This window comes from Mauremys mutica, chromosome 6 (genome assembly GCF_020497125.1).
Source record: "Mauremys mutica isolate MM-2020 ecotype Southern chromosome 6, ASM2049712v1, whole genome shotgun sequence".
Lineage (NCBI taxonomy): Eukaryota > Metazoa > Chordata > Testudines > Geoemydidae > Mauremys > Mauremys mutica.
Genome location: NC_059077.1, coordinates 44879265 through 44891651, shown reverse-complemented (window position 1 = coordinate 44891651; position 12387 = coordinate 44879265). Strand labels below are relative to the sequence as shown.

General features: G+C 40.9%; 1 protein-coding gene across 6 annotated transcripts in view; it reads right to left on the bottom strand.

The window, feature by feature from the left end:
- Positions 1-11420, bottom strand: part of POC5 (POC5 centriolar protein) — a 39275-nt gene extending 27855 nt beyond the window's left edge. For 2 of the 6 annotated variants that reach the window (XM_045021588.1, XM_045021590.1), the window contains exons 1-3: positions 11288-11305; positions 7515-7615; positions 223-373 (exon numbers count right to left, since the gene is read on the bottom strand). In XM_045021588.1, the coding sequence (XP_044877523.1) occupies positions 223-373; positions 7515-7598 (235 nt within the window). In that variant the 5' untranslated portion in view covers positions 7599-7615; positions 11288-11305. Of the gene's footprint in view, positions 1-222; positions 374-7514; positions 7616-11287 lie in introns of all 6 variants that reach the window. The other 4 variants (XM_045021591.1, XM_045021589.1, XM_045021587.1 and 1 more) reach the window with 4 other exon arrangements.
- Between the last annotated feature and the right edge of the window lie 967 nt (positions 11421-12387).

Sequence of the window (12387 nt, the reverse complement as noted above, 5' to 3'; positions counted from 1 at the left end):
ATTTATGTTTTGAACTCCAGAATAGCAGATATTTAAAAGAACCCTTTATCACAAAGTTTTTTTCTTAAAGTAACCAAGTTTGCATATTATATCAGCTAGTGAAGTTCAAATTATGCAGATACTATCACCAGTATCACCAGATACTCAGATAAAAATTCTCTTTATACTCAAACATATAAACACATTTCCCCCCACACCACACCACCACTCCCCACACACTACCTGGAGTCTTAGGGTGATTGATGACTTCATCCATTAAACTCGAAAATCTGTCATGTGCTGTCAGTTCTGCAGCAGGCTCAGACTGCCTCAGGACACACGGTTCAAACTTTGGAGTCACTACGGCATAACGAAGCAGCTCTTCATATTCATCCTGTCACAACAGGATGATAAATAATTATACAGCTACTGTCATCGTTTTTAAATGCAAACACAGGAAGAAAGGAATGAAAATGGATATGTTAGCTTTTAAATGAGAGTTTTGTATCACATGGCAGAATAATAATTTTACTTATGTTTTCATGGCTCAGCTGTTTCCCTTCAATTTAATAGGGAGAGTTAATGATTTAGTTCCCTTTTATTTCCTATTTTAGAAAGCCCATACTATATTCTAGTTAATGCATTATAACGACCACACAGTACACATTCTAAATAATTCTTTGCTAGCTGAACTAAAATTACAGATCTTATAGGAAGCACTCTAAATTCCTTTAAAAAACAGCATAAGAGTTGGACAAATATTTCTTCAAATCACTTGCGGTAAGTTATCAGATGGCCTACTACTGCTTTTGCGCATCATTCTTATTGTATATGAAGAAATATAGTTTTATTCCTATCACAGAGATGCCAATGAGGAGTAAACCAGGTTTCAATGTTTGTACAATTAATATATTTGGGAGAAATTACAAATATGAGATTTGGTTGTTTAATGTCTTCCCGTCTAAATTTGATTTGACTATTCTCACCTACTTTAAAATATTTAACTTTTGTTGCATGTTACATTTATACCTTATTAGAATAACAAAGACCAATCTAGCTTCTCACCACCATCATAAAATCCAGAACTTGGATTGTATAATTTTTAATGTGTGTTATTGTAGCATACTGGAAATGGGTTGTATCACTTTACATAGTATGCAAGCACCTCTAGTGAAACTGTGTTCAGAAATCTGCTATGTATTATAGCAACCCTGCGACACCACTATAGTTGAGGTTGCATCACAACTCCTATTTAAAGGTTGAGCTTTCTAAGTCCTCTAACAATGAAATGCTAAATTGGATTCCCTTGAAATTTGCTGTGACCAGAGCACAGTGAGATGTCAAGGAAATGAAAGCCCAACCAACAGCTCAAAGCTGTTAGTGAACTAACATAATCACTATTTACTCCTATTATTCCTTCTATTTTCAAGGCACTACACAATACAAATGATAAATCAAGTTTCATAGCAACCCTGCATGGTGAGTTGGGCAAGGATTAATTATTTGAGCAAGGTTAATGCATCTGCTCAAAATCAGACAGCAAGAAGGTAGCAAGACACACAGATGCAACACAGATGTTTTTATTTCGAGTCACATGGTTTGGTCACACTCTTCTTCTCACTGTAATGCTGCTTAATATGTACATCCCGAGCACTCAAAATATTCATACCAAACCCAAGGGAAAAAGTAGAGTATGTAGACAGTCCTCTGAAGTTCTCATTTCTCTCAGTAAGACCCCATTAATTACTTGCAAGAACACATATGACGGTATATCCAAACCGATTCAACATGTAATATCACAGAAGTATTGCTCATGTATCTAAAACAGTCACCAAATTTATGGCATGGAACTTTTCCATAGAAAATTACAGGGCAATGCTGACAGAAAGGAAGTTTGTATTTTTTTTAATTGAATCAAGCAAAGAGCAAACCATGAGATTTAATGTGGACTATGAACATTTTAAGTGATTAACCAAAAGGCGATGCCTCTATCCTATTAAAAAAATCAAAACAAAAAAATCCAACCCTGTCACTGAAGTGCAGAGGTGGCCAACAAATGTGAAGTATAAAAAAAACCCAAATGGTTTAATGTTCACATAGATACAAAACATTAATCCCTCCCTCCCCCCCATGCTCTAAATATCATTCCAAAGCTATTTCAGTACTGCACATCAACTACAAAATCCCACTGGAGCATAAAATTGGCTTCTAGAGGTAAAGTGCTGGAAACTGGAGGTCAGACAGGTTGGGATTATTTAGCCTAGTTTTGCAATATTATATCTGAGAACACAATAGGCCCATTATTCTATGAGATGGGGAAAACCTATAACAGAAAACTCAGCAATAGCTAAATATTAAATGACTTTTTTTTCAGCTTTTACCAAAAAGGTTAGCGTGATCGGATGACAAACGTCGTGAACATCAGTGTAAATGGGTAGGATCTAAGACTAAAATAGGGAAAGAACGAGTTAATAATTACTTAGACAAGCTAGATGTTTTCAAGTCAGCAAGGCCTGATGGAATACATCCTAGAATACTTAAGAAACTGGCTGAAGAGATCTGAGCCATTAGCAATTATCTTTGAGAACTCGTGGAGGATGGGAGAGATACTAGAGGACTGAAAAAGGGCAAATATAGTACCTATCTATTAAATAAAGGGGCATATAAACAACCCAGGGAATTATCAACCCATCATCTTACCTTTGGTACCCAGAAAGAAATTTGAGCAAATAATTAAACAATCAACTTGTAAGCACCTAGACATAAGGTGATAAGTAACAATTAGCATGGATTCATCAAGAACAAATCAAGTCAAACCAATCTAATAGCCTTATTTGACAGGGTAAGAAGCCCTGTGGATGGAGGGAAGCAGTAGATGTGATATATCTCAACTTTAGTGAGGCTTTGATACTGTTTCACATGATCTTCTCACAAGCAAACTAGGGAAATATAGCCTAGATGAACCTACTATAAGGTGGGTGCATAACTGGATGGAAAACCAAACTCAAAATAGTTATCAGTGCTTCACTGTCAAGCTGGAAGGGCATATCAAGCGGGGCCCTGCAGGGATCTGTCCAGGGCCTGGTTCTATTAAATATCTGCAGGTAGAGAGTACACTTATAAAGTCTGCAGAAAAAAAACAAGTTGGGAGGGAGTACAAGCACTTTGGAGGGCAGGATTAGAATTCAAAATGATCTTTACAAACTGGAGAAGTGGTCTGAAATAAATAAGATGAAATTCAATACAGCCAAATGCAAAGTACAACACCCAGGAAGGAATAATCAATTGCATAAATACAAAATGGGAAATGACTGCATAGGAAGAGTACTGTAGAAAAGGATCTGGAGATTATAGCGTGTCACAAACTAAATATGAGTCAACAATGTAATACTGTTGCAAAAAAAAAAAGCAAACATCATTCTGGGATGTATTAGCAGGAGTGTTGTAAGTAAGACAAAAATTAATTCTTCCATTCTACTCAGCACTGATAAGGCCTCAACTGGACTAGTGTGTCTAGTTTTGGGCACTACACTTCAGGAAAGATTTGGACAAATAGTAGAAAATCCAGAGGAGAGCAACAAAAATGATTATAGGTCTAGAAAACATGACCTACAAGGAAAGCTAGAAAAAAAATAAGTTTGTGTAATCTGGAGAAGAGAAGACTGAGGGGGTACATGGTAACAGTCTTCAAGTATGTAAAAAGCTGTTATAAAGAGAAGAGTGATAAACTGTTCTCGTTATCCATTGAAGACAGAACAATAAGTAGTGGCTTTAAATTTCAGCAAGGGATATTTAGGTCAGATATTAGGAAAATCTTCCTGTCGGGGTACTTAATCACTGGAACAAATTACTTAGAGAGACTGTGGATCTCCATCATTGGAGATTTTTAAGAGCAGGTTAGACAAACACCTGTCAGGGATGGGCTAGATAATACTTAGTTCTGCCTCAATGCAGAGGACTGAACTAGATGACCTATCCAGATCCCTACCAGTCCTGTTTCTAGGATTCTATGATTTCAAGATTAAAAAAATAATCAGACTAATAGTTCTAAGAAAAGCAGCATCAGTCTATAGATGTTAAGTATCTCTGTAAATCTGACCCATAGTGACTATGTCACATTAGACTAGACTTTGAACCAACCATAAGGATGATTATTATCTGCATGCTGACCTCAGGACCTGCCTGATATTCAGTAACAATTTAATACAGACACAGTCCTGTCTATTTTCAAAACGTGTTATATGGCAATGCCTTTGTCTTATCCTCTGACTTAAGGGTTGGAAATATGGATGAATTGTCCTTGCTGATAGGCTTTCTGATGGTGGATTCAACAAGAGGCATAGCCATATATATACATACACTATACTTGAGGAAGAAGCACATGCCTTGCAAAGATGAATCACTTCTAAATCTATAGTTCAAACGGACAAATGTATAGATGCCTGACAGGTAGAAACCAAATCAGCTCAACCTGAGAAAAGGGCTTCAACATTGCACACTTGTTCCACTGAATGACTGAAAGCTAGGATGCCTCTCTACCAACTGGCAAAACTTTCTTTTGTTGCCAAAATTAGCTTATTTTGGCTACATTCCTATAAGAGGAAATATCTGTTCAAACTCCATAAAACAATTGTGGTTTACAGTGGCTTTAAGAAGCAAGACCTACATTAAGGACCAAGCTTATATTGTAGTGATATTTCTGATCAGGGAAGGAGGTGCCACTAGGTTGCATTTACTAATGTTTAAAACTTAAACAGCACCTTTCACCTTTAAAGTGCTTTACAAACATCTTCAATAGCACACTGTATCAACTGTAAAGCCAGGGGAGCTCTCTAACTGACCTGTTTTAAGGTTTCAGAACAATACAGACTCAGCCAAGCAGGAATTTAAGTCTACAAATATTTGAAAATGTTAATGCTGGAGATGGAGCAATACACAGATATATAACTAGAAATAATGGGATTACATTAAGAAGAAGAAAATTTCCTTTATCAGGCTCAACTCCCCTGTACTGAGATGTAGCTGACTGTAAAATAGGTTCACAAGGGATGTGATAGAAGATCCATTGTTTAGGACAATTAAAGACAAGTTCGGATATACAGTTTCTGGAACTTAAGGTTTCTGACAGAACACTTGTATTGTAAAATCCGTGTGTGAACAAACTGAAGGAAAGGTTAAAGGGGATGAAACCATACGCCAACTACAACAGACATAAAATAGTTCTGGTTTTGGATGGGTACTGAAATCTCCCAAAAGCCAGTCATTTTCAACCTCCTTTTCTATTCTGAGATGGTGGACATGCTTCCTCCCAGATACCACATCAATGAGCAGTCACAAAAAAAGGTGGGGGGAGGAAGTATAGCAACACCTGAATGGGCTGACCTCTTTAGACCACAGACCTCTGGAGTGAAATCCTGACCCAACAGACATTAACAGCAGTTCTGCTAGACTTCAATGTGCCACAATTTCACCCCTGGTTAGCAGTGATGCATCCTCATGCTATCCTGTCCCACAGAAGGTACAGCAGAAAAAGGAGAGGGATTGTAATTTATTTTGTGGTTGAAGGTACATGTTTTGAATATATCTCTATACTAAATAAAGGAGAAAGTCGAATCTTTGTTAGTATTGGACTCATGTTATAGTTGCTGAAAAGATCGAAAGATTAAGAATACAAAAAAAACCAACCCATTCAAAACATACAAGTTCTTTAATAAAACTAATTCTTGTGGATGAAAAAGACTGGAGATACTGCAAATCCAGGTGAGAGCTCAAAACCAGTCTCTTCTAAGCTTTCCAAATAATGTTGATCCATCCTCAACCATGGGTATAACATATGATGATTTGAGATTTTTTGTGAGATTTTTAACTCTCTCTATATCTTTAACAAACTGCAAACTACATTTTGAATGTAGCAGCTTCTCTGTGCACGTTTGCCTCCATGTTGGCCTACAATTCAAAAGGTAGGTGGCAAAGGGCTAACAAAATATGGCCACTGACTCAAGTACTTGACCACTCAAATGTAATTGCTCTACCAAAAGACAGGCTCTCAACCTGGAGAACTAGTTTGTCAAGGGAGAGATCCTCCTAGCAACAAGATCAACAGTTAGCACTGGCCAGGAGGTCACATGACAGAGGGGCTAGAAGGTTATAAAAAGACAGGAGCTGATCCCGTAACTCTTCAATCATTTTTCACCAGCTCAGGCTGAAAAGATTTGCATGTAGGAGCCTAGTAAGGTATGGAGAACCCTGCCTTCCTGAACACAGATGGACCCCAAAGACTTCCAAGGGAAGGATGAGCTAGTGAGCAGCATTGTGTTTAGGATGTTAGTAGTTTTCTAAATGGTATGTGCTCTTGTGCATTATTTGTTAACCAGAGTGCAATGGTGTTAGAATATCGAGCAAAGTGTCTGTTGCCACACCTGCCATTTGGTCTGTTGAAGAAGGAAACTGGAAGGCTCAATGATTTGGGCGGAGTTCTGGGAGAGGGTATACTGAGTTACTAAGGTATCGTATGGGTCAGTGCTGTTCTTTGGTGCCTCAGGCAAGTAGGCAGCAGGGCTCCATTTCCATGAAGGAGTAGCAGAAAGTGCACAGGAAGTGTGTCAGAGAAGCTAACGGAGGAAATAGTGTTCCAGTTGCCTCAGACCTAGGAAAGCATATAGCTGAAATAATAAAAACTACCATCCAAAAGACATGCCAGAGGCAAGGCTAGTCACGAGCTGAGCTATGTGGGCAGAGAGGCTTCATTGGGGGAAGAACGCAAATGCAGAAGACTGGCTATTTTGGGGGACATGGGAGCTGGGCAGACACAGATAAATATCAAAGAAGGATAAGGCAGCAGAAAGGGAAGGACAGCCAGAGAAGTACTTGCAGCATGACACTGGAAAATAAAGCAAAGGGAGAACTTTTTGGGTAGAGTGCTGGCTGGAAAAAGAGGCTTGGAATACTGAGCAAAGAAACTGCCTTCTGTTTGATTCCTATTGTGTTCAAGGAAACGGGACTATGTACATTTTTTGTAAATAAACAGGGCTGCACCAAAGAAACTACTAGCATCGTTTTTTCCTCCTAAAGGAAACAACATTCAAGATCTTGAATATCAGTTAGCCACTAGAGTCAAAAGGCAGAATGATGCTTTCTATCCTTAATAGCAGTTTTATTGTTTTAATTTGGTAATTCACGCCTGTAAGAACAGCTGTAAGAACGCAGGACTTTTCTACTTTTGGGATTAATGTTTTGTCTCTTAAGCTTAAGTAGACACATGCTCCATACATTAAATTTCTTTTGTGCAGTTACATCAAGTTTGAATCTTTACTAAGCACAAATTAGCAATGTGGTTATTTGCTTATTAAAAACTCAAATTTTGCTTGTATTCTCTATTTTGCTTCCTTCCATTAACATTTTTATTTCTCTATTGTATGCCTAAAATAAATAAAAATTAAAAAAGATGAAAAGTTATCCACAGCATTTCTTCACAGTTACACTTTGTCAAATAAAATGCCATAAAAGAGGTTCAAATGCAGTTGCTTCTGTCCTACCTGAAGATCTGAAGAGACAGAACTGCCTCGATCTGAGTCTTTTGGCAAAACTGGACTTGAGCTTTTCTCCTCATCTGATGACATTCTGCACAAAGACAATTCTATAAAATAGCAGAAGCTGGACTTCATTTTCTAGTTACAACAAATGATTGTGGCCCTTCCCTAAACAAGGGAGTTCGGTAGGATAGACTCTATGTAGGGACCCGGGACGTGGAGCAGTCAAAGGACTTGAGGCCTAACAGGAAGAAAGGTGCTGACATCCCTGCTGAAAGACAGTAGATTTTGTGGGGCTCAGAAGAAAACTGATTAATTTTAGGGTATGCGGAAGAGAATGGGTGAACAAACAAATGATTATTGAGTCAAGTATGTGAGCTAGGAGACTGATTAGAGAGCGTATGACAGGGTGGTGTGGTTATCTGGTGTGCAGGTGAGGAACAGGTAGCTGTGTCTGAGCAAGAGAGAACAGGAAAGTTTTGTCTACAGTACATTCATGCAAATTGTTTTATAGGCAGGGGAAAGGGTTGTGTATAAAAAGACCTACACAGACAACAGGAGAAACTGGCTGTCTATACAAGTGAAAAGGTACGAAAAGAAAACTGAAAAAATATTTTCTAATTTTTAAATAGATATTTTCTGATAGAAGAAGAATTTTTAATTTGCTAGTATTCCTCTAAATTTTATCATTAAATTAGCAGAAAGTAACCACCTTTAAATAACTATATATCCATTGCTGTTTTCAAAATGACGAGCAATAGATAAAAGCAGCAAAGAGTCTTGTATCCGACGAAGTGCGTATTCACCCACAAAAGCTCATGCTCCAATACGTGTTAGTCTATAAGGTGCCACAGGACTCTTTGCTGCTTTTACAGATCCAGACTAACACGGCTACCCCTCTGATACTTAAGCAATAGGTAGTGTCTTATTCTCCTAGTTATGTGTAGTAATGTGGATGGAAGTTATGTTTGCACTTTAAAGAGTGGGGAGACACCATTACTCAGGCTATTTGATCATCCAGTATCACTTAAACAGTTTTGGGGTTTATTTGGGGTTTGTGGGTGGGTGTCTGTGGGTGGGGGAGGAAACAAAAAACAAAACAAAAAAACCAGAAGAGGCTCTTCTTGCACTACATAAACTTTTTGCCTCTAGTATAGTTGTTTTTTACTTTAAATACTTGCAGAATTTAAGTAACTTTACTAATTTTCTGTGTGCGGAAGAAAACTTTGTAGGGATGTATGCAAAGATTTCACCAGACTGAACTTTTACACAGCCAAATATAAATCCATAAATCCAGTCACTTGATGTAAATGTTGTCAGGGCTTTACACATTGCAGAGAGCAATGTTACAATAGTTTGCTTTATAAAATGGATTTAAAAATGGGAGCACACCCTAATTAATAATTCCAGGCCCCAATCCTGCAACTGACTGTAGATGGGCACACCCTTGCACTCACATAGAGCTCCACTAAATTCAGTGATGCGCAGGCATGCTGTCAGGGCCCAAACTCATATTTGTGGAGGATAGCACATGCAGACATCAGAACAAGTTAGCTACAATAGCCTCCAAGATCAATACAGTCATGTAAAAAGATAAAGAAAAGCTTTAAGCTACTTCCCCCACTATGATTTTGAATGTTTTAACTCATTTAAAATCTGCTAGAGAGACTGGAAGCCCTAGGATGCTTAATCCCTTGCTGAAATTCACAACTTTTGGTTTCTTAGTGCTCAGGGTGACTGTTGTAGATACTTCAAAGACAGGAGATGCAGCATATCCTGCCTTTGAATTATCCATGACTGGGGGAATGGAAAGTTACTCTCAGAACAGAGAAATTGACATTTTAAAAATGCTTCAAAGGCAATTTAAAGGCTGTGATTGTTTCTGGTCCAAACTCAAAGAGACAGGACTGCTGAGTCTCCAATTAATGCTAGTGCCCAATGTGCCACAAGCTATATAATAGCTGTTATAGAATATCAGGGTTGGAAGGAGATCATCTGGTCCAACCTGCTGCTCAAAGCAGGACAAATCCCCATTTTTTTTTAAAACCCCTAGCTCCCTAAATGGCCCCCTCAAGTATTGGACTCACAACCCGGGGTTCAGCAGGCCAATGCTCAAACCACTGAGACAGACAGACAGACAGACACACACAAATTTAAAGTATTTGCTAAAACACTTAATATTTCTTCACTGTGCATTTTGTTGTACAATTAAAACAACTGCAAGATTTGTCAGTTTCAGGTTTGAGTCATTTATTTGAAAGAAAAAAATCCAGTATGTCTTAAATTTTGGAATTCTCTCAGTTTATATCCAGAAAAATAGATGTCACAAAAGAAACCCACACTAAAACAAAACAGGAACACCTGCTTACTGCATTGAGATCACTATTTTCAGAAATCAAGGTCCAATTAGGGCAGGGAGTAACTTATTTGTTTTGATTTCAGTGGGCAAAGGACTTGACTTTAAGTGACCATCTGAGATCAGTTCAATGTTTACTTTTCTTTGGTAAGCGTAGTATGTTGCAAATAACCTGGTATTGACACAACTCTTAGCAGGGGCATCTTTCTGTAGGTTAGAAAAGAAAATCTGTCCCCTCTCTATATAAGCCAGGGTTCACCTCATCTTCCCCCCACCCTCCTTACCTCACCTGAGTTTGCAAACACAGGTGATATCTATACTATTAAGTTCTGTATTTGGATTTTCCAAGTAATGGTCACTCTACAGCTTCCACCATTAGTACCACCAGCAGAGTTGCTCCAATGGTGGGTGAACAACTGCTACAAAGGGCACTAGTGAGAGCAAGGTCAGACTAAACAATAATACTGCTGAGATGTGCAGATTGGGAGAAGCAGTTGAGTCTTCAAAAGTCTCTGGGGAATGGGGAAGACAGGAACATACAACTGAGAAAACAGGTTACTGACTCCCATGGGGAAGGGGATTATTACTGTATTGAAATATGCGGTGGAAGGTCACATCTTCTGTGAGGGCTGTGGATAACTTCACAAGTAGTCATGTTAAGGGTACTGCTAATAATTGCAAGTGCTAGCCACAAAGCTAACTGTATAAGATCATAGATAATAATGTGGGAGATTTGACATAACTGAAGGAGTGATAGGAGTGTGGAATCTAGGGGGAGACTCATCTATGCACAGGTGTGCAGGGGGGAGAGTCAGGATTTCAGTGAAAATCTCCAAGTCACAAATGGACATAGAAGTTCAAATTACAAATATGCTAATGGTATTCATGTATAACCACACATGGGGCTGGGTTCAGTGGGGGTTGTGAATAATGGGCGGGTGGGGAAGTTCAGCAAGGACTGTAGATATTGGAGCAGGGGGGTCACAAAGGTTATGAGGCAGGATGGTTAGTGGGGGCTGCAATTATGGGGGACGGAAGGGGATCAGCAGGAGCTATGGGTTAGTGGGGGCCAGGTTGCGGGGGGGAGGCAGAGGGGCACTGGCAGCTGTGGTTATGGGTCAGGGAGACACAGGGCCAGGGGCTATGGGTCGGGGAGGCAGAGGAGCAGTTGGGGCCGTGGCTATGGGGGAGGGGCGAGGTAGAAGGGGCCGTGTCTATGGGGCGGGAGGCCGAAAGGACGGGAGAGGCCGTGGCTATGGGGCGGGCTGGGCATTAGGGGCCGTGGCTAGGAGGGGAATGCTGGGGGGCGGGCTCACAGAACTATGGAGACTCTCCACTGTATGAGGCGCACCCTCCCCTCCTCCCCCAGGGAGGCTGGCAGGGACTCGGTCTCCCCCGCAGGACCCCCGCGAGCTCCCCCTACCTGCACAGCCCCCCGCCTCCGGGCTCAGCCTCCCCCGGTGCGGCCCCGGCTGACTCGGGAGCTTGACAGTTTCAAACTGCCGTCGGTAAAAGCCAAAGCCCCTGAGATTGGTTCTGAGTACTTTTGTAAAGCATCCTCTCATTGGATAGCCGTTTAGTGGCGCAGCCAATCACTATGTGCGCAATTAACGCGGGGCGGGGCTCGGAAGTAACTGCCTCTCCAATCGGCGAGCACCGCTGCCGCTGCCGGGGCGCCTCAGGTCTGGGAGTGGAGCGCTCTGCCCGTCTCTGATGGGCATCGTGTGCCCCGTGGGTAGGACTGCTTCCGCCCGCTGATTGGCCAGCGATGCTGCCCGGGCCGGGAAGGCGGGTAATGAACGGGCAGTTGGCGTGAAGGTGTCACGTGAGCAGGGCCGGTTTTCTGTTGCCGTCAGTGGGTTCAGGCACGTATTGTGCGTGGCTGACGCTAGGGCCCGGCCTAACGGCCCCAGCTGCCTGCGGCGCTCCTGCCCATGGCGGAAATCCGTGCTAACGCCACCAGGCACGTCAGGGCTGCCCGCCCTGGTGCTCTGGCCTGACCCAGCAAAACACATCCAGGTCACCCCAATGTCCACTGCTTGTTTTAAACCCTCAGAACGGACAGCTGGCGCCCCTCTGGCTCTTACTGGCAGTGTCGCTCAGCACGTTGGGCAAAAGCTACGTCTTCGGCATTTGGAGCAAACTCACTCCACTGCATGTGACCATTCGGTGGCCAATAGCAATAAGTCCTGGGCTATAATTAATAGAAAGTCAGATTTCGATTTTAAGGCTGCACTTGCATATAGTAGGGAATATAGAGAAGCCCTTTGCCCATTAGTCTCTTTGTTGATCCTGATACCATTTAAATCATACTTTTTGTAGAACAGGTGGTGGGGTGTAAAACCGCTTCACACTAAATTATAGCTTCCAGTTATGCTGGTGACAGATACACCATCTGGTGTACAACAGACACATGTTCAACAGTCTGGCTCTGATAACTTATGAAATAGACATGACATTTAGCCTGACACTAGCCTGATGACAGAAGAAACATAGCATCTAAATGTATAAATGTAGAGCAAA